General features: G+C 44.4%; 1 protein-coding gene across 1 annotated transcript in view; it reads left to right on the top strand.

Annotated features, from left to right (window-relative positions):
- The window catches only part of LOC133633443 (adhesion G protein-coupled receptor L3-like), an 87,303-nt gene that overhangs the window by 57 nt on the left and 63,891 nt on the right, over positions 1-23,355 (top strand). The window contains exon 2 of the mRNA XM_062025969.1: positions 1,910-2,093. Within this exon, the coding sequence (XP_061881953.1) occupies positions 1,910-2,093 (184 nt within the window). The remainder of the gene's footprint in view (positions 1-1,909; positions 2,094-23,355) is intronic.

Genomic DNA, 23,355 nt, shown 5'->3' with positions numbered 1-23,355 from the left:
ATAACAAAAAGACATCATACATGACCAACACATTTACAGGCTTGTCAGACAGGTCGGCCGGGCCTGCTGTTAAGGGCGGCTATAGCTGCAGGGAGAAGGCTTTTCCTGAGGCGGGCCCTCCGGAATTTGATGGTTCTGTTCTGTTAACAATAATAATAATAATAAATAGATTTTTTTTTTCCGTTTAGAATCTCATTGTGTAAATGATTGGACATTCACACATGAATAATAATAATAATAATAATAATAATAATAATAATGAGGTGGCGACTTGTCCAAGGTGTACCGCGCCTTCCGCCCGAATGCAGCTGAGATAGGCTCCAGCGCCCCCCGCGACCTGAAGGGAATAAGCAGTAGAAAATGGATGGATGGATAATAATAACAATAATAATGATACTAAGATTTGGATTTAGATTTATTGGTCCCCGTTGGGGAAATTCATTTTCACTGCCATACATTTAAACAATAGACATTACACATCACAAAACAAAAATAACAAAAAGACATCATACATGACCAACACATTTACAGGCTTGTCAGACAGGTCGGCCGGGCCTGCTGTTAAGGGCGGCTATAGCTGCAGGGAGAAGGCTTTTCCTGAGGCGGGCCCTCCGGAATTTGATGGTTCTGTTCTGTTAATAATAATAATAATAATAATAATAATAAATAGATTTTTTTTTCCCGTATAGAATCTCATTGTGTAAATGATTGGACATTCACACATGAATAATAATAATAATAATAATAATAATAATAATAATAATAATAATAATGAGGTGGTGACTTGTCCAAGGTGTACAGCGCCTTCCGCCCGAATGCAGCTGTGATAGGCTCCAGCGCCCCCCGCGACCCTGAAGGGAATAAGCAGTAGAAAATGGATGGATGGATAATAATAACAATAATAATGATAATAAGATTTGGATTTAGATTTATTGGTCCCCGCTGGGGAAATTCATTTTCACTGCCATACATTTAAACAACAGACATTACACAACACAAAACAAAAATAACAAAAAGACATCATACATGACCAACACATTTACAGGCTTGTCAGACAGGTCGGCCGGGCCTGCTGTTAAGGGCGGCTATAGCTGCAGGGATGAGGCTTTTCCTGAGGTGGGCCCTCCGGAATTTGATGGTTCTGTTCTGTTAATAATAATAATAATAATAATAATAATAATAATAAATAGATTTTTTTTTCCCCTATAGAATCTCATTGTGTAAATGATTGGACATTCACACATGAATAATAATAATAATAATAATAATAATAATAATAATAATAATAATAATAATAATAATGACGTGGCGACTTGTCCAAGGTGTACCGCGCCTTCCGCCCGAATGCAGCTGTGATAGGCTCCAGCACCCCCGCGACCCCGACCGGGACAAGCGGTAGAAAATGGATGGATGGATGGATGGATAGTAATAATAACAATAATAATAGTAAATAGATGATTTTTTGGGTGTAGAATCTTATATGTGAGAATGTTTGAACATTAACACATATATATTATTAATATTATTAATAATAATGATAATAATAAATATAACTGACCGAGCACAACTCAAAAGTAAAAGTGTGTGTATAAAACAATAATAATTGGAGTGTGTGTCCACTTGTTGTCGTGTAGTTGTGCAGTGTGTGTTGTTGCGTGTGAGTGTTGTCGTTTTGTTGTGTAGTGTGTGTTGTTGTGTAGTTGTGCAGTGTGTGCATGAACATCACATCTCCATCACTAATTGCTCAGCATGATGAAGGAGAGTTTGATACGTTCTTGTTATTTCCTGTTTTGTTACACACCATCTTCCATCATGTTACACCTTCTTTTATTAGGACTGACCAGTGTGTGTGTGTGTGTGTGTGTGTGTGTGTGTGTGTGTGTGTGTGTGTGTGTGTGTGTGTGTGCAGGCCATGGTGGAGACGGTGAACAATCTTCTGCAGCCACGAGCCCAGAGTGCGTGGAGAGAGTTGTCCATCAAGGAGCAGCTGCACTGGGCTACTCTGCTGCTGGACACTGTGGAGACTGGAGCCTTCATGCTGGCAGACAACCTGCTGAAGACCGACACTGTGCAGGAGACTGCAGACAACATCCGTAAGTCTAGTCCTCCTGGTCCACTACTTGACACTGTGCAGGAGACTGCAGACAACATCCGTAAGTCTAGTCCTCCTGGTCCACTACTTGACACTGTGCAGGAGACTGCAGACAACATCCGTAAGTCTAGTCCTCCTGGTCCACTACTTGACACTGTGCAGGAGACTGCAGACAACATACGTAAGTCTAGTCCTCCTGGTCCACTACTTGACACTGTGCAGGAGACTGCAGACAACATCCGTAAGTCTAGTCCTCCTGGTCCACTACTTGACACTGTGCAGGAGACTGCAGACAACATCCGTAAGTCTAGTCCTCCTGGTCCACTACTTGACACTGTGCAGGAGACTGCAGACAACATCCGTAAGTCTAGTCCTCCTGGTCCACTACTTGACACTGTGCAGGAGACTGCAGACAACATCCGTAAGTCTAGTCCTCCTGGTCCACTACTTGACACTGTGCAGGAGACTGCAGACAACATCCGTAAGTCTAGTCCTCCTGGTCCACTACTTGACACTGTGCAGGAGACTGCAGACAACATCCGTAAGTCTAGTCCTCCTGGTCCACTACTTGACACTGTGCAGGAGACTGCAGACAACATCCGTGAGTCTAGTCCTCCTGGTCCACTACTTGACACTGTGCAGGAGACTGCAGACAACATCCGTAAGTCTAGTCCTCCTGGTCCACTACTTGACACTGTGCAGGAGACTGCAGACAACATCCGTAAGTCTAGTCCTCCTGGTCCACTACTTGACACTGTGCAGGAGACTGCAGACAACATCCGTAAGTCTAGTCCTCCTGGTCCACTACTTGACACTGTGCAGGAGACTGCAGACAACATCCGTAAGTCTAGTCCTCCTGGTCCACTACTTGACACTGTGCAGGAGACTGCAGACAACATCCGTAAGTCTAGTCCTCCTGGTCCACTACTTGACACTGTGCAGGAGACTGCAGACAACATCCGTGAGTCTAGTCCTCCTGGTCCACTACTTGACACTGTGCAGGAGACTGCAGACAACATCCGTGAGTCTAGTCCTCCTGGTCCACTACTTGACACTGTGCAGGAGACTGCAGACAACATCCGTAAGTCTAGTCCTCCTGGTCCACTACTTGACACTGTGCAGGAGACTGCAGACAACATACGTAAGTCTAGTCCTCCTGGTCCACTACTTGACACTGTGCAGGAGACTGCAGACAACATACGTAAGTCTAGTCCTCCTGGTCCACTACTTGACACTGTGCAGGAGACTGCAGACAACATCCGTAAGTCTAGTCCTCCTGGTCCACTACTTGACACTGTGCAGGAGACTGCAGACAACATCCGTAAGTCTAGTCCTCCTGGTCCACTACTTGACACTGTGCAGGAGACTGCAGACAACATCCGTAAGTCTAGTCCTCCTGGTCCACTACTTGACACTGTGCAGGAGACTGCAGACAACATCCGTAAGTCTAGTCCTCCTGGTCCACTACTTGACACTGTGCAGGAGACTGCAGACAACATCCGTAAGTCTAGTCCTCCTGGTCCACTACTTGACACTGTGCAGGAGACTGCAGACAACATCCGTAAGTCTAGTCCTCCTGGTCCACTACTTGACACTGTGCAGGAGACTGCAGACAACATCCGTAAGTCTAGTCCTCCTGGTCCACTACTTGACACTGTGCAGGAGACTGCAGACAACATCCGTAAGTCTAGTCCTCCTGGTCCACTACTTGACACTGTGCAGGAGACTGCAGACAACATACGTAAGTCTAGTCCTCCTGGTCCACTACTTGACACTGTGCAGGAGACTGCAGACAACATCCGTAAGTCTAGTCCTCCTGGTCCACTACTTGACACTGTGCAGGAGACTGCAGACAACATCCGTAAGTCTAGTCCTCCTGGTCCACTACTTGACACTGTGCAGGAGACTGCAGACAACATCCGTAAGTCTAGTCCTCCTGGTCCACTACTTGACACTGTGCAGGAGACTGCAGACAACATCCGTAAGTCTAGTCCTCCTGGTCCACTACTTGACACTGTGCAGGAGACTGCAGACAACATCCGTAAGTCTAGTCCTCCTGGTCCACTACTTGACACTGTGCAGGAGACTGCAGACAACATCCGTAAGTCTAGTCCTCCTGGTCCACTACTTGACACTGTGCAGGAGACTGCAGACAACATCCGTGAGTCTAGTCCTCCTGGTCCACTACTTGACACTGTGCAGGAGACTGCAGACAACATCCGTAAGTCTAGTCCTCCTGGTCCACTACTTGACACTGTGCAGGAGACTGCAGACAACATCCGTAAGTCTAGTCCTCCTGGTCCACTACTTGACACTGTGCAGGAGACTGCAGACAACATCCGTAAGTCTAGTCCTCCTGGTCCACTACTTGACACTGTGCAGGAGACTGCAGACAACATCCGTAAGTCTAGTCCTCCTGGTCCACTACTTGACACTGTGCAGGAGACTGCAGACAACATCCGTAAGTCTAGTCCTCCTGGTCCACTACTTGACACTGTGCAGGAGACTGCAGACAACATCCGTGAGTCTAGTCCTCCTGGTCCACTACTTGACACTGTGCAGGAGACTGCAGACAACATCCGTGAGTCTAGTCCTCCTGGTCCACTACTTGACACTGTGCAGGAGACTGCAGACAACATCCGTAAGTCTAGTCCTCCTGGTCCACTACTTGACACTGTGCAGGAGACTGCAGACAACATACGTAAGTCTAGTCCTCCTGGTCCACTACTTGACACTGTGCAGGAGACTGCAGACAACATACGTAAGTCTAGTCCTCCTGGTCCACTACTTGACACTGTGCAGGAGACTGCAGACAACATCCGTAAGTCTAGTCCTCCTGGTCCACTACTTGACACTGTGCAGGAGACTGCAGACAACATCCGTAAGTCTAGTCCTCCTGGTCCACTACTTGACACTGTGCAGGAGACTGCAGACAACATCCGTAAGTCTAGTCCTCCTGGTCCACTACTTGACACTGTGCAGGAGACTGCAGACAACATCCGTAAGTCTAGTCCTCCTGGTCCACTACTTGACACTGTGCAGGAGACTGCAGACAACATCCGTAAGTCTAGTCCTCCTGGTCCACTACTTGACACTGTGCAGGAGACTGCAGACAACATCCGTGAGTCTAGTCCTCCTGGTCCACTACTTGACACTGTGCAGGAGACTGCAGACAACATCCGTAAGTCTAGTCCTCCTGGTCCACTACTTGACACTGTGCAGGAGACTGCAGACAACATCCGTAAGTCTAGTCCTCCTGGTCCACTACTTGACACTGTGCAGGAGACTGCAGACAACATCCGTAAGTCTAGTCCTCCTGGTCCACTACTTGACACTGTGCAGGAGACTGCAGACAACATCCGTAAGTCTAGTCCTCCTGGTCCACTACTTGACACTGTGCAGGAGACTGCAGACAACATCCGTAAGTCTAGTCCTCCTGGTCCACTACTTGACACTGTGCAGGAGACTGCAGACAACATCCGTAAGTCTAGTCCTCCTGGTCCACTACTTGACACTGTGCAGGAGACTGCAGACAACATCCGTGAGTCTAGTCCTCCTGGTCCACTACTTGACACTGTGCAGGAGACTGCAGACAACATCCGTAAGTCTAGTCCTCCTGGTCCACTACTTGACACTGTGCAGGAGACTGCAGACAACATACGTAAGTCTAGTCCTCCTGGTCCACTACTTGACACTGTGCAGGAGACTGCAGACAACATCCGTAAGTCTAGTCCTCCTGGTCCACTACTTGACACTGTGCAGGAGACTGCAGACAACATCCGTAAGTCTAGTCCTCCTGGTCCACTACTTGACACTGTGCAGGAGACTGCAGACAACATCCGTAAGTCTAGTCCTCCTGGTCCACTACTTGACACTGTGCAGGAGACTGCAGACAACATCCGTAAGTCTAGTCCTCCTGGTCCACTACTTGACACTGTGCAGGAGACTGCAGACAACATCCGTAAGTCTAGTCCTCCTGGTCCACTACTTGACACTGTGCAGGAGACTGCAGACAACAGACGTGAGTCTAGTCCTCCTGGTCCACTACTTGACACTGTGCAGGAGACTGCAGACAACATCCGTAAGTCTAGTCCTCCTGGTCCACTACTTGACACTGTGCAGGAGACTGCAGACAACAGACGTGAGTCTAGTCCTCCTGGTCCACTACTTGACACTGTGCAGGAGACTGCAGACAACATCCGTAAGTCTAGTCCTCCTGGTCCACTACTTGACACTGTGCAGGAGACTGCAGACAACATCCGTAAGTCTAGTCCTCCTGGTCCACTACTTGACACTGTGCAGGAGACTGCAGACAACATCCGTAAGTCTAGTCCTCCTGGTCCACTACTTGACACTGTGCAGGAGACTGCAGACAACATCCGTAAGTCTAGTCCTCCTGGTCCACTACTTGACACTGTGCAGGAGACTGCAGACAACAGACGTGAGTCTAGTCCTCCTGGTCCACTACTTGACACTGTGCAGGAGACTGCAGACAACATCCGTAAGTCTAGTCCTCCTGGTCCACTACTTGACACTGTGCAGGAGACTGCAGACAACAGACGTGAGTCTAGTCCTCCTGGTCCACTACTTGACACTGTGCAGGAGACTGCAGACAACAGACGTGAGTCTAGTCCTCCTGGTCCACTACTTGACACTGTGCAGGAGACTGCAGACAACATCCGTAAGTCTAGTCCTCCTGGTCCACTACTTGACACTGTGCAGGAGACTGCAGACAACAGACGTGAGTCTAGTCCTCCTGGTCCACTACTTGACACTGTGCAGGAGACTGCAGACAACATCTGTAAGTCTAGTCCTCCTGGTCCACTACTTGACACTGTGCAGGAGACTGCAGACAACATCCGTAAGTCTAGTCCTCCTGGTCCACTACTTGACACTGTGCAGGAGACTGCAGACAACAGACGTGAGTCTAGTCCTCCTGGTCCACTACTTGACACTGTGCAGGAGACTGCAGACAACATCCGTAAGTCTAGTCCTCCTGGTCCACTACTTGACACTGTGCAGGAGACTGCAGACAACATCCGTAAGTCTAGTCCTCCTGGTCCACTACTTGACACTGTGCAGGAGACTGCAGACAACAGACGTGAGTCTAGTCCTCCTGGTCCACTACTTGACACTGTGCAGGAGACTGCAGACAACAGACGTGAGTCTAGTCCTCCTGGTCCACTACTTGACACTGTGCAGGAGACTGCAGACAACATCCGTAAGTCTAGTCCTCCTGGTCCACTACTTGACACTGTGCAGGAGACTGCAGACAACAGACGTGAGTCTAGTCCTCCTGGTCCACTACTTGACACTGTGCAGGAGACTGCAGACAACATCTGTAAGTCTAGTCCTCCTGGTCCACTACTTGACACTGTGCAGGAGACTGCAGACAACATCCGTAAGTCTAGTCCTCCTGGTCCACTACTTGACACTGTGCAGGAGACTGCAGACAACATCCGTAAGTCTAGTCCTCCTGGTCCACTACTTGACACTGTGCAGGAGACTGCAGACAACAGACGTGAGTCTAGTCCTCCTGGTCCACTACTTGACACTGTGCAGGAGACTGCAGACAACATCTGTAAGTCTAGTCCTCCTGGTCCACTACTTGACACTGTGCAGGAGACTGCAGACAACATCCGTAAGTCTAGTCCTCCTGGTCCACTACTTGACACTGTGCAGGAGACTGCAGACAACATCCGTAAGTCTAGTCCTCCTGGTCCACTACTTGACACTGTGCAGGAGACTGCAGACAACAGACGTGAGTCTAGTCCTCCTGGTCCACTACTTGACACTGTGCAGGAGACTGCAGACAACATCCGTAAGTCTAGTCCTCCTGGTCCACTACTTGACACTGTGCAGGAGACTGCAGACAACAGACGTGAGTCTAGTCCTCCTGGTCCACTACTTGACACTGTGCAGGAGACTGCAGACAACAGACGTGAGTCTAGTCCTCCTGGTCCACTACTTGACACTGTGCAGGAGACTGCAGACAACATCCGTAAGTCTAGTCCTCCTGGTCCACTACTTGACACTGTGCAGGAGACTGCAGACAACAGACGTGAGTCTAGTCCTCCTGGTCCACTACTTGACACTGTGCAGGAGACTGCAGACAACATCTGTAAGTCTAGTCCTCCTGGTCCACTACTTGACACTGTGCAGGAGACTGCAGACAACATCCGTAAGTCTAGTCCTCCTGGTCCACTACTTGACACTGTGCAGGAGACTGCAGACAACAGACGTGAGTCTAGTCCTCCTGGTCCACTACTTGACACTGTGCAGGAGACTGCAGACAACATCCGTAAGTCTAGTCCTCCTGGTCCACTACTTGACACTGTGCAGGAGACTGCAGACAACATCCGTAAGTCTAGTCCTCCTGGTCCACTACTTGACACTGTGCAGGAGACTGCAGACAACAGACGTGAGTCTAGTCCTCCTGGTCCACTACTTGACACTGTGCAGGAGACTGCAGACAACAGACGTGAGTCTAGTCCTCCTGGTCCACTACTTGACACTGTGCAGGAGACTGCAGACAACATCCGTAAGTCTAGTCCTCCTGGTCCACTACTTGACACTGTGCAGGAGACTGCAGACAACAGACGTGAGTCTAGTCCTCCTGGTCCACTACTTGACACTGTGCAGGAGACTGCAGACAACATCTGTAAGTCTAGTCCTCCTGGTCCACTACTTGACACTGTGCAGGAGACTGCAGACAACATCCGTAAGTCTAGTCCTCCTGGTCCACTACTTGACACTGTGCAGGAGACTGCAGACAACATCCGTAAGTCTAGTCCTCCTGGTCCACTACTTGACACTGTGCAGGAGACTGCAGACAACAGACGTGAGTCTAGTCCTCCTGGTCCACTACTTGACACTGTGCAGGAGACTGCAGACAACATCTGTAAGTCTAGTCCTCCTGGTCCACTACTTGACACTGTGCAGGAGACTGCAGACAACATCCGTAAGTCTAGTCCTCCTGGTCCACTACTTGACACTGTGCAGGAGACTGCAGACAACATCCGTAAGTCTAGTCCTCCTGGTCCACTACTTGACACTGTGCAGGAGACTGCAGACAACAGACGTGAGTCTAGTCCTCCTGGTCCACTACTTGACACTGTGCAGGAGACTGCAGACAACATCCGTAAGTCTAGTCCTCCTGGTCCACTACTTGACACTGTGCAGGAGACTGCAGACAACAGACGTGAGTCTAGTCCTCCTGGTCCACTACTTGACACTGTGCAGGAGACTGCAGACAACAGACGTGAGTCTAGTCCTCCTGGTCCACTACTTGACACTGTGCAGGAGACTGCAGACAACATCCGTAAGTCTAGTCCTCCTGGTCCACTACTTGACACTGTGCAGGAGACTGCAGACAACAGACGTGAGTCTAGTCCTCCTGGTCCACTACTTGACACTGTGCAGGAGACTGCAGACAACATCTGTAAGTCTAGTCCTCCTGGTCCACTACTTGACACTGTGCAGGAGACTGCAGACAACATCCGTAAGTCTAGTCCTCCTGGTCCACTACTTGACACTGTGCAGGAGACTGCAGACAACAGACGTGAGTCTAGTCCTCCTGGTCCACTACTTGACACTGTGCAGGAGACTGCAGACAACATCCGTAAGTCTAGTCCTCCTGGTCCACTACTTGACACTGTGCAGGAGACTGCAGACAACATCCGTAAGTCTAGTCCTCCTGGTCCACTACTTGACACTGTGCAGGAGACTGCAGACAACAGACGTGAGTCTAGTCCTCCTGGTCCACTACTTGACACTGTGCAGGAGACTGCAGACAACAGACGTGAGTCTAGTCCTCCTGGTCCACTACTTGACACTGTGCAGGAGACTGCAGACAACATCCGTAAGTCTAGTCCTCCTGGTCCACTACTTGACACTGTGCAGGAGACTGCAGACAACAGACGTGAGTCTAGTCCTCCTGGTCCACTACTTGACACTGTGCAGGAGACTGCAGACAACATCCGTAAGTCTAGTCCTCCTGGTCCACTACTTGACACTGTGCAGGAGACTGCAGACAACATCCGTAAGTCTAGTCCTCCTGGTCCACTACTTGACACTGTGCAGGAGACTGCAGACAACATCCGTAAGTCTAGTCCTCCTGGTCCACTACTTGACACTGTGCAGGAGACTGCAGACAACATCCGTAAGTCTAGTCCTCCTGGTCCACTACTTGACACTGTGCAGGAGACTGCAGACAACATCCGTAAGTCTAGTTCTCCTGGTCCACTACTTGACACTGTGCAGGAGACTGCAGACAACATCCGTAAGTCTAGTCCTCCTGGTCCACTACTTGACACTGTGCAGGAGACTGCAGACAACATCCGTAAGTCTAGTCCTCCTGGTCCACTACTTGACACTGTGCAGGAGACTGCAGACAACATCCGTGAGTCTAGTCCTCCTGGTCCACTACTTGACACTGTGCAGGAGACTGCAGACCACATCCGTGATTCTGGTCCACTACTTGACACTGTGTGGGGAGGAACCTTCACAGCACGACATCATACACTTCACACGCTCATTTATTTACAGCTCGCTCTTTGTATTGTTTCCATGACAACCTGTCCCTAGTTACCACTGATGAGGCACTTTTGACTCTAGAAAGTAGTTTAATCGTTCTCAACTATTTAGTCAAACACTGCATTCATTTGTAACTGACCTCACTCTGTGTCATCCATCCATCATCCAACCATCCATCCAACATCTATATTAACCATCCATCCATCCACCCATCCATTGGCCCAAAACAAGATGTTGTTAGAATGAAAGTCACTAGAGTTGATGTCCAATCCAATTGAAGTCTCCAGGTATTACTGCAGTACTACTTCAACTTATGAATATTTCAACTTGCAGCTTCTCTCAGCTTTGAGTTCAGCTTCAAACGGCGGTCGTAGTTGAAGTCAGGAGCACGGTCACATGGGTGGAAGTAGTCTTTGTCGCAGTAAATAGTTAACACATGGTTACAATTGAAGTCAGGAGCATGGTCACGTGGGTGGAAGTAGTCTTTGTCACAGTAAATAGTTAATACATGGTTACACTTGAAATCAGGAGCACGGTCACGTGGGTGGAAGTAGTCTTTGTCACAGTAAATAGTTAATACATGGTTACACTTGAAGTCAGGAGCACGGTCACGTGGGTGGAAGTAGTCTTTGTCGCAGTAAATAGTTAATACATGGTTACACTTGAAGTCAGGAGCACGGTCACGTGGGTGGAAGTAGTCTTTGTCGCAGTAAATAGTTAATACATGGTTACACTTGAAGTCAGGAGCACGGTCACGTGGGTGGAAGTAGTCTTTGTCGCAGTAAATAGTTAATACATGGTTACACTTGAAGTCAGGAGCACGGTCACTTGGGTGGAAGTAGTCTTTGTCACAGTAAATAGTTAATACATGGTTACACTTGAAGTCAGGAGCACGGTCACGTGGGTGGAAGTAGTCTTTGTCACAGTAAATAGGTAATACATGGTTACACTTGAAGTCAGGAGCACGGTCACGTGGGTGGAAGTAGTCTTTGTCACAGTAAATAGGTAATACATGGTTACACTTGAAGTCAGGAGCACGGTCACGTGGGTGGAAGTAGTCTTTGTCACAGTAAATAGGTAATACATGGTTACACTTGAAGTCAGGAGCACGGTCACGTGGGTGGAAGTAGTCTTTGTCACAGTAAATAGGTAATACATGGTTACACTTGAAGTCAGGAGCACGGTCACGTGGGTGGAAGTAGTCTTTGTCACAGTAAATAGGTAATACATGGTTACACTTGAAGTCAGGAGCACGGTCACGTGGGTGGAAGTAGTCTTTGTCACAGTAAATAGTTAATACATGGTTACACTTGAAGTCAGGAGCACGGTCACGTGGGTGGAAGTAGTCTTTGTCACAGTAAATAGTTAATACATGGTTACACTTGATGTCAGGAGCACGGTCACGTGGGTGGAAGTAGTCTTTGTCACAGTAAATAGTTAATACATGGTTACACTTGAAGTCAGGAGCACGGTCACGTGGGTGGAAGTAGTCTTTGTCGCAGTAAATAGTTAATACATGCTTACACTTGAAGTCAGGAGCACGGTCACGTGGGTGGAAGTAGTCTTTGTCGCAGTAAATAGTTAATACATGGTTACACTTGAAGTCAGGAGCACGGTCACGTGGGTGGAAGTAGTCTTTGTCACAGTAAATAGTTAATACATGGTTACACTTGAAGTCAGGAGCACGGTCACGTGGGTGGAAGTAGTCTTTGTCGCAGTAAATAGTTAATACATGCTTACACTTGAAGTCAGGAGCACGGTCACGTGGGTGGAAGTAGTCTTTGTCGCAGTAAATAGTTAATACATGGTTACACTTGAAGTCAGGAGCACGGTCACGTGGGTGGAAGTAGTCTTTGTCACAGTAAATAGTTAATACATGGTTACACTTGAAGTCAGGAGCACGGTCACGTGGGTGGAAGTAGTCTTTGTCGCAGTAAATAGTTAATACATGGTTACACTTGAAGTCAGGAGCACGGTCACGTGGGTGGAAGTAGTCTTTGTCGCAGTAAATAGTTAATACATGGTTACACTTGAAGTCAGGAGCACGGTCACATGGGTGGAGGTAGTCTTTGTCGCAGTAAATAGTTAATACATGGTTACACTTGAAGTCAGGAGCACGGTCACATGGGTGGAAGTAGTCTTTGTCGCAGTAAATAGTTAACACATGGTTACACTTGAAGTCAGGAGCACGGTCACGTGGGTGGAAGTAGTCTTTGTCGCAGTAAATAGTTAATACATGCTTACACTTGAAGTCAGGAGCACGGTCACGTGGGTGGAAGTAGTCTTTGTCGCAGTAAATAGTTAATACATGGTTACACTTGAAGTAAGGAGCACGGTCACGTGGGTGGAAGTAGTCTTTGTCGCAGTAAATAGTTAATACATGGTTACACTTGAAGTCAGGAGCACGGTCACGTGGGTGGAAGTAGTCTTTGTCACAGTAAATAGTTAATACATGGTTACACTTGAAGTCAGGAGCACGGTCACGTGGGTGGAAGTAGTCTTTGTCACAGTAAATAGTTAATACATGGTTACACTTGAAGTCAGGAGCACGGTCACGTGGGTGGAAGTAGTCTTTGTTGCAGTAAATAGTTAATACATGCTTACACTTGATGTCAGGAGCACGGTCACATGGGTGGAAGTAGTCAGTAAATAGGTAATACATGGTTACACTTGAAGTCAATACATGGTTACACTCTGCTGGTCCTGCTTCGACTACACCAGAAAGTTGTGAGTGGATGGTTAATGTTGGAGTGCTGCTCAGAGACAAATGACAAATAAGGAAGCAACACCACACAAAAGTCTGAAACACGACAATATTTCTCCCTGAAAGTGTAATAAGAGTTAGTGTCAGTTTGAAATAAACACGACATCACTTCTTCAACATTCCAATAATCCACAGGCTGATATTAATCCACTCCAAAAAGTGAAGAATGGAATTGATGTAATCATCTGTGAAGTTGCAAGATAACACGTGTGATGTCACGCCATAGCACCAACTTTGTGTGGCACCTCGCTTATGTGCACACCCACCTAACATGCTACCTCATTGTATTGATTATATCACATATTTCATATATTTATGTACATATATATGTACATGTATATACACATACATACATATATGTGTATATATGTATGTATGCACTCATATACCTTAGTGAGTATTTACATTCCGCGTGTGTGCAAGGCTAAGTTGTTGCTTACTCTCTGTAATAAATGGAGTGATGATGTTGTGATATCAAGGAAATCCACTTTGGATCATGCAGATATATTTCATGATTTACTACAGGATCTGACGACACTGAGGCAGCCACCTTTAATGAGGAAAACACCTCGCAACATTTGCGGGGTGATTCATGTTGTTAATTCGAGGCGGTTAAAAGGTGTTAACAATATCAGAGCATTAATTGAGAGGAGAGTCAGAAAGTTTTGCTTCTTTGCTAGAAACTCCAGGACTGGCAGAATGAAAGTCAATCATTAATAAGGAGAGTTAATTGCTTTTTTGCATGTCTGCCTGAAATAAGTCTGTGACGGCACGTGCGGCGGCTACATGTGCCACACAGTGCGTGTGTGTGTGTGTGTGTGTGTGTGTGTGTGTGTGTGTGTGTGTGTGTGTGTGTGTGTGTGTGTGTGTGTGTGTGTGTGTGTGTGTGTGTGTGTGTGTGTGTGTGTGTGTGTGTGTGTGTGTGTGTGTGTGTGTGTGTGTGTGTGCACTTGTCTCACCGTCCTTGTGTGGACATACACTTGATAAACCACATTTCTGTGAGGATCTTTTGACTTGTGAGGACATTTGCCTGGTCCTCACAACTACAGAAGTCAAATATTTTTTTTAATTTGTGTGTTTTTTCATTCTGAAGTGAGGTTGCAACTAGGGATGTCCGATAAATGTTTTAAAATTTAATTATTGGTATCGTTTTTTTTAATTATCGGTATCGTTTTTTTTTTTTGTTGTTTGTTTTTTTAATTAAATCAACATAAAAAACACAAGATACACTTACGATTAGTGCACCAACCCAAAAAAAATATTATCGGTATCGTTTTATTTTTTTTATTTCATTTTTTTTTATTAAATCAACATAAAAAACACAAGATACACTTACGATTAGTGCACCAACCCAAAAAAAATATTATCTGTATCGTTTTTTTTTATTTATTTTTTTTATTTTTTATTAAATCAACATAAAAAACACATGATACACTTACGATTAGTGCACCAACCCAAAAAAAATATTATCGGTATCGTTTTTTTTTATTTATTTTTTTTATTTTTATTAAATCAACATAAAAAACACAAGATACACTTACGATTAGTGCACCAACCCAAAAAAAATATTATCTGTATCGTTTTTTTTAATTATTTAAAAAAAAATTTTTATTAAATGAACATAAAAAAACACAAGATACACCTACGATTAGTGCACCAACCCAAAAAAAATATTATCGGTATCGTTTTTTTTTATTTATATATATTTTTTAAATTAAATCAACATAAAAAACACAAGATACACTTACGATTAGTGCACCAACCCAAAAAAAATATTATCGGTATCGTTTTTTTTAAATTATTTTTAAAAATTTTTTTAATAAATCAACATAAAAAAACACAAGATACACTTACGATTAGTGCACCAACCCAAAAAAAATATTATCGGTATCGTTTTTTAAAAAAAAAATGTTTTTTAATTTTTTTAAATCAACATAAAAAACACAAGATACACTTACAATTAGTGCTCCAACCCAAAAAAAACCTCCCTCCCCCATTTACACTCATTCACACAAAAGGGTTGTTTCTTTCTGCTATTAATATTCTGGTTCCTACATTATATATCAATATATATCAATACAGTCTGCAAGGGATACAGTCCGTAAGCACACATGATTGTGCGTGCTGCTGCTCCACTAATAGTACTAACCTTTAACAGTTAATTTTACTCATTTTCATTCATAACTAGTTTCTATGTAACTGTTTTTATATTGTTTTACTTTCTTTTTTATTCAAGAAAATGTTTTTAATTTATTTATCTTATTTTATTAATTTTTTTAAAAAGTACCTTATCTTCACCATACCTGGTTGTCCAAATTAGGCATAATAATGTGTTAATTCCACGATTGCATATATCGGTTGATATCGGTATCGGTAATTAAAGAGTTGGACAATATCGGAATATCGGATATCGGCGAAAAGCCATTATCGGACATCCCTAGTTGCAACTCTCTACTCCCATCTAGGGCTAGATATATATTTTTTCATCATTCTAGCTATAGTGGAAAGGGGGGCCCTCACAACCTACTAACTAAACGTGGGTCCACACAAAGTAGGCAAGACATGTATGTGTGTGTGTGTGTGTGTGTGTGTGTGTGTGTGTGTGTGTGTGTGTGTGTGTGTGTGTGTGTGTGTGTGTGTGTGTGTGTGTGTGTGTGTGTGTGTGTGTGTGTGTTGCCAGGATGAAGAGCTTGTAGGAGAAGCTTTGACTCCACTGAGAGCGAACACGATGCAGGGAAAATATGACCTTGAGGCTTCCAAGGCAGAGAATGAATTTGTCAAAGACACCTGGGGTTTTTTTTTCTTCTATACTACATCACACACACACACACACACACACACACACACACACACACACACACACACACACACACACACACACACACACACACACACACACACACACACACACACACACACACACACACACACACACACACACACACACACACACACAGGTTATGTTAGCGAGGTGTTCCCTCCATCATCTCCTGGTGGTGTCTGACTTCTTCCTTCAGTCTGAGAGAGTCCGCGGGGTGAAAAACCTTCCAAGCAGCCGCGCTCACAGTCTGTGAAGTCTTGGACTGTAGACCACCTGGACCTGGGTCCATGGAACACCCCCTGTTGTTTGTCACAATTGCCTAACAATCTTCAGATATGGATCACATGTTTGATGCTCAGAATAGAACATTTTCAAGGCAGAGTTGATGGAAGAACTGCACTTTTTATGGAATGTGTCTATCATTCCCAATCCTTATAAGACGAGAACACATAAGTTGTCATTCTTTCTAACTTCAAATATACAGTATGGCAAGTACGGCAAATACCAATGAGCTAGAATGAGTAATCTGTTGTGCCCATAAAACATCCAACAATACTCCATTTACATGACCTGAATATTAGCAAGTATTAGTGATATTGTTATTATAAGAGCTAACACAGAGGAACTACTTTTAGAGAGCTAACTAGCTTATGCTGCTATATTGACATATTGAGCTGCTGCATGGCCTCTGAGTTGCCATCCATCCATCTATCTTCTTCCGCTTATCCGAGGTCGGGTCGCGGCGGCAGCAGCTTAAGTAGGGAAGCCCAGACTTCCCTCTCCCCAGCCACTTAGTCCAGCTCCTCCCGGGGGATCCCGAGGCGTTCCCAGGCCAGCCGGGAGACATAGTCTTCCCAACGTGTCCTGGGTCTTCCCCGTGGCCTCCTACCGGTCGGACGTGCCCTAAACACCTCCCTAGTGAGGCGTTCGGGTGGCATCCTGACCAGATGCCCAAACCACCTCATCTGGCTCCTCTCCATGTGGAGGAGCAGCGACTTTACTTTGAGCTCCTCCCGGATGACAGAGCTTCTCACCCTATCTCTAAGGGAGAGACCCACCACCTGGCGGAGGAAACTAATTTCAGTACCCGTGATCTTGTCCTTTCGGTCATAACCCAAAGCTCATGACCATAGGTGAGGATGGGAACGTAGATCGACCGGTAAATTGAGAGCTTTGCCTTCCGGCTCAGCTCCTTCTTCACCACAACGGATCGATACAGCGTCCGCATTACTGAAGACGCCGCACCGATCCGCCTGTCCATCTCACCATCCACTCTTCCCCCACTCGTGAACAAGACTCCCAGGTACTTGAACTCCTCCACTTGGGGCAGGGTCTCCTCCGCAACCCGGAGATGGCACTCCACCCTTTTCCGGGCGAGAACCATGGATTCGGACTTGGAGGTGCTGATTCTCATCCCGCCTCGGAGTTGGTGAAAGTTAATTATAGATGATAAATCATGTCTCTCACCTGGATAGTAGAAGGTTGTGGACGTAAACCCGCAAGTTGGTCAACTTTGACATCCAACTTAGACCCGGACATGATCAGAAAGACACAACAAAAACCTTTTTTTGATTGTAGATGTAAAGGGGAATATACAACCATCCCATCAGTCTTTATCCCAGTGCAAGCAGACATTGTACAGTAAGTGATTGTTTTATTATGTTAGTATATCTTGTTTAGCACTTAGCAATACTGCTACATGATGCTTAGTGTTTGACTAAAGCTGCATCTGTGACGGTACAGCGGGAGAAGGAGACGTCGTTAGTCCAAAGAGGGAAAGGCAGGCTCGGAAGTCCAAAGACAGGTGGAAGGTCAAGGTCTGGAGCGAGGCGTCATGGTCAGGAGTCAGGTGTGAGGTGGATATCCAGAGAGGCAAGAAGAAGTCCAGAGGGGATCCGGATGCTTGCCACAGGCTTAACCCGGGAGACGTGAAATACAGGGTCAACCTTCATGGATTGTGGAAGAGTGAGACGTACCGCGGCTGGGATGACGTTGGATGTCTTGGGGTAAGGGCCGTATACGTAACGTGGTGCCAACTTCTGGGAGTAGATGGGGAGGTGGAGGTCCTTGGCCCGTAGCATCACCTGCTGTCCGGGCTGATAGTCTGGTGCCGGGATGCATCCTCTCTGAAGCTTTCAAAAGAGCCGCGCGGGAGGGGAGGACCTCCACACACTGCGGCGGCGACTCAGGTTCTGGACGGTGATGAGTTTGAGTTGCTGGTAGTCAATGCAGGGTCGTAAAGACCCATCCTTCTTGCTGACGAAGAAAAACCCTGCAGCTACCGAGGACTTGGAAGCAGTAATAATGCCAGATGTAATCTGTCATGGCCTGTTTCTCGGGTATGGAAAGGTTATATAGCCGACTTGATGGAAGCAGAGCGTTGGGCACAAGATCGATGGCACAATGGTAGGGTCTGTGCGGGGGTAGGGATAGTGCCTGTGCCTTGCTGAATACTGCGGCAAGATCATGGTAGACTGCGGGGACTCCTGATAGGTCCGAAGGGGATGACAAGAGCTTAGGGCTCCCTGAGATGGGTACTGCTGCCTTGAGGCAGTTGGCGTGGCAGGCTGTGCTCCAGGCTAGGATCTTCCCTGAAGTCCAGGAAATCCGGGGGTTGTGCTGGTGTAGCCACGAGCGGCCGAGGACTAGCAGAGCGACGGGGGCAGTGAGGATCAACAGGCTGATCAATTACCATGGATTAATGATGATATCCGGAAATTAATGAAAAAGAGAGATTATGCCTTAAAAACTTTTGTCAAAACTCGTAGTGACACTGATTTGAAAATATTTAAAGGCTTGCGTAATCAAGTAGTTAAACAGCTCAGAATGTCCCAATCAAACTACTACATCCACATGCTATTAGAGGCCAAAGGAAATGGCAAAATGATCTGGAAACTACTACACAGCCTATTAAACCCAGAGGGTAACACCACCCAAACCCAATATAAACTTAAAGTAGGAGACAAAATCATTACTGATTGTACACAAGTCTCAAATGAGTTCAATAAATTATTTATAGAATCTGTCAAAAACCTTTCCTCTGGTTTCTCTTGTAGGACTAATGATGATCAAACAACAGACATACCTAATGAACAAGACAGCTCATTTCAGCTCAAGGAGGTTAGTCAGACAACTGTCCTAAATGTCATACATGACCTAAACACCACATACTCAAAGGATATTTATAACCTAGACACAGCTTTTCTTAAAAAATATAGCGGCATCCTTATACAGCCTCTTACCCATCTTATTAATATTTCCATTAAAACTGGGCAATTCCCAGATGGATGGAAAACTGCACAGGTAATACCACTTTTAAAATCTGGTGATGCTGGAATGACATCTAACTATAGACCTATCAGCCTTCTTCCAGTTTTATCTAAAGTCCTGGAGAAGATTGTTTCGGAACAACTAATGCACCACCTTGAGACAAATCACTATTTGACTCCCCTACAATTCGGATTCAGACGTAACCATTCTACAGAATCTGCCACTTGTTTTTTAACTGAAAGGATCAAACATTCTCTTGACAAAGGACAGGTGGTCGGTGCAGTATTTCTAGACTTAAAAAAAGCATTTGATACAGTCAATCATGACATTTTAATTTCAAAACTAACTAAATTCAATTTATCCAAACAGTCATTGTCCTGGTTTGAGTCATATCTAAAGGGCCGTGAACAATGTGTCACCATTAATAATGTGAGATCTTCCTTCCGCAAAATAGAAACAGGGATACCTCAGGGTAGTGTCTTGGGACCTATACTATTCAGTCTATACATCAATGACCTACCAGATGTATGCACAGATATAGATTTACAGATGTATGCGGATGACACAGTGGTATATACATCAGGTAAGACCTGTACTCTAGTTGCTGAGAAGTTAAATGCTCAATTAGACAAAATAGCATCTTGGCTGGAGTCATCCTGTTTAACCCTAAACACTAAAAAGACTAACTCTGTCTGCTTCTCCATAAAAAAGCTACCTCAAACAAACCTGAATATAAAAATTAATGAGGAGGTCATTGAACAAGTACCTGAAGTCAAATATTTGGGCATAATCATAGACTATCAGCTGAATTTTAAAAGTCACATTAAGAAGATGTGTAAAACCCTGAAGGCAAACCTAGGCTGTTTTAAGATTATAAGACACTGCTTAACTCTTAGCTGTGCTTTTACTTTTATGAATGCAATGATTCTGTCACACATATCTTATGGCTTAACCACATGGTCCCAGGCACACCAGTCATCAATCAAGACCATTGAGTGTCTTTATAACCGCACCTTGAAAGTTCTAGACAAGAAGAGTATACCATATCATCATTGCCAAATTTTAACCAAATACAATATTTTAAGTTTTACCAATTTTATTTTGTTACACACAGTCAAACTGCTTTTTAAATGCTTGCATAACTCTGCTCCCAAATTGCTCTGCAAGGCAATTACAAGACTGCAAAGTGGTACCAGATCTACCACCCGAGCAGTGTCAAAAGGCAACTGTTGCGTTCCATTCCGTAGAACATCTTTTGCCCAGACTGCCTTTTCAATAAAAGGACCACAACTATGGAACTCTTTACCGGACACTTTGAAAAGTATACCTGCACTTGTCACTTTCAAAAAACAAACAAAATTATGGCTAGTTGAGCAACAATCGTGTTCCCATGTTTAGTTTTTACTCATTTTTACTAATTGGTTTTTATCTAGTCTGCACTTTGTCTGTGTTATTATTATTATTATTGGCTTTTATCTAGTTTGCACTTTGTCTGTGTTATTACTATTATCATTATTATCAACTCACTCTATTTTTTATTTTCCTATTTTAATGATGTTGGATCTGTGTTGTTGTTGTTGTTGTTGTTGTTGTTGTTGTTGGGGACAAGTGTTGTAAATTAGCTTTGGCTACAAACACTGTGATGCATGCATCGGATAACTGTTTCAGATGTCTATGTTTTTGTATCTGTCCCTATTTCAAATAAACCTCTATAATAATAATAATCTGCAAAGTGTCATTACCCGAGAGGGTTAGGGATACAGGTACTGTTCGGTGGGTGACGGGTCCCAGGGGATGTCCATCCAAGGCCTGGGCCAGCAAGTAGGTGTCCAGGGGCAGAAGCCCAATCCTGGCTTGACCAGCTAATTCTCGGTCCATGAAACTTTCGTCGGCTCCTGAGTCCAAATATGCCCTCACCTTCAAACTCTTCCAGCTCCTGGAAAGGGTAGCGGGGAAGAGAATGCCGGGGTCATTGTGGGCCTAGTAACGAGAGTACTAGTGAGCCTGATCCTTTTGGCCGTGTTGGACATGTCTGGATGACATGCCCCGCACAACCGCAATAGAGGCAGAGGCGCTGCCAAAACCTCCTCTCTCGTTCCTCCACAGCTAGGCGTGTCCTGCCTCGCTGCTTGGGTTCCTCTCGTTCCTCCACAGCTAGGCGTGTCCTGCCTAACTGCTTGGGTTCCTCCGATCTAGAAGGTGCGGGGGAAAAGCCTGGTTGGTGCGCCAAGTAGGCCCCTTTGACCCGACCCCTGGGAGCAGATGAGGCGTAAGAACTTGGACGAGTCTCCCATGCCGGAGGTCTGGCCCCCTCGCGGACTGCCTGTCTCCGCTCGTCATTATGAATGTTAATACATGACATATACTGTATACTTACATCATGTATATATTACATGTTATTATGAATGTTACTAGATACTACATATATACTTACATCATGTATATATGACATGTTATTATGAATGTTACTAGATACTACATATATACTTACATCATGTATATATTACATGTTATTATGAATGTTACTACATGACATATATACTTACATCATGTATATATTACATGTTATTATGAATGTTACTACATGACATATATACTTACATCATGTATATATTACATGTTATTATGAATGTTACTACATGACATATATACTTACATCATGTATATATTACATGTTATTATGAATGTTACTACATGACATATATACTTACATCATGTATATATGACATGTTATTATGAATGTTACTACATGACATATATACTTACATCATGTATATATTACATGTTATTATGAATGTTACTACATGACATATATACTTACATCATGTATATATTACATGTTATTATGAATGTTACTACATGACATATATACTTACATCATGTATATATTACATGTTATTATGAATGTTACTACATGACATATATACTTACATCATGTATATATTACATGTTATTATGAATGTTGCTACATGACATATATACTTACATCATGTATATATTACATGTTATTATGAATGTTACTACATGACATATATACTTACATCATGTATATATTACATGTTATTATGAATGTTACTACATGACATATATACTTACATCATGTATATATTACATGTTATTATGAATGTTACTACATGACATATATACTTACATCATGTATATATTACATGTTATTATGAATGTTACTACATGACATATATACTTACATCATGTATATATTACATGTTATTATGAATGTTACTACATGACATATATACTTACATCATGTATATATTACATGTTATTATGAATGTTACTAGATACTACATATATACTTACATCATGTATATATTACATGTTATTATGAATGTTACTACATGACATATATACTTACATCATGTATATATTACATGTTATTATGAATGTTACTAGATACTACATATATACTTACATCATGAATATATTACATGTTATTATGAATGTTCTGGGTGTAAACAAAATAGATATAAAACTAATTATTAAAAAAAAGCTCACAACTAAATGCAAGAATCTTTTAAAATGTCGGATATTCAACTTTGGGTTCTTTTTCTTTAGTTTCCTTGTATTTAGGAGTTCCTACTGGCGTGTGAAGTCACACCACCAAACACAAGAAATACTTTTGTTAAACAAATATCACATAGTTGTGTGTTTGTTTCAAAGTAAAAGTAGAATGTAAAAGTAGAAGATGGAGAAAAGGTTACATTTCTAACTCTGGTTCAGCATCATGAGAGGAGTTTGTCATCTTGGTGGACTTTCTTCTTCCTCTCTCTCCTCTCCTCATCTCACCTCCTCACCTCCTCTCCTCCTCACCTTCTCACCTCCTCTCCTCCTCTTCTCCTCTCCTCCTCTTCTCCT

The sequence above is a fragment of the Entelurus aequoreus genome, linkage group LG18 (assembly GCF_033978785.1).
Source record: "Entelurus aequoreus isolate RoL-2023_Sb linkage group LG18, RoL_Eaeq_v1.1, whole genome shotgun sequence".
In the NCBI taxonomy this organism is placed as follows: Eukaryota; Metazoa; Chordata; class Actinopteri; order Syngnathiformes; family Syngnathidae; genus Entelurus; species Entelurus aequoreus.
The sequence above is the reverse complement of the archived record's forward strand: the minus strand, read 5'-3'. Positions and strand labels throughout refer to the sequence as shown.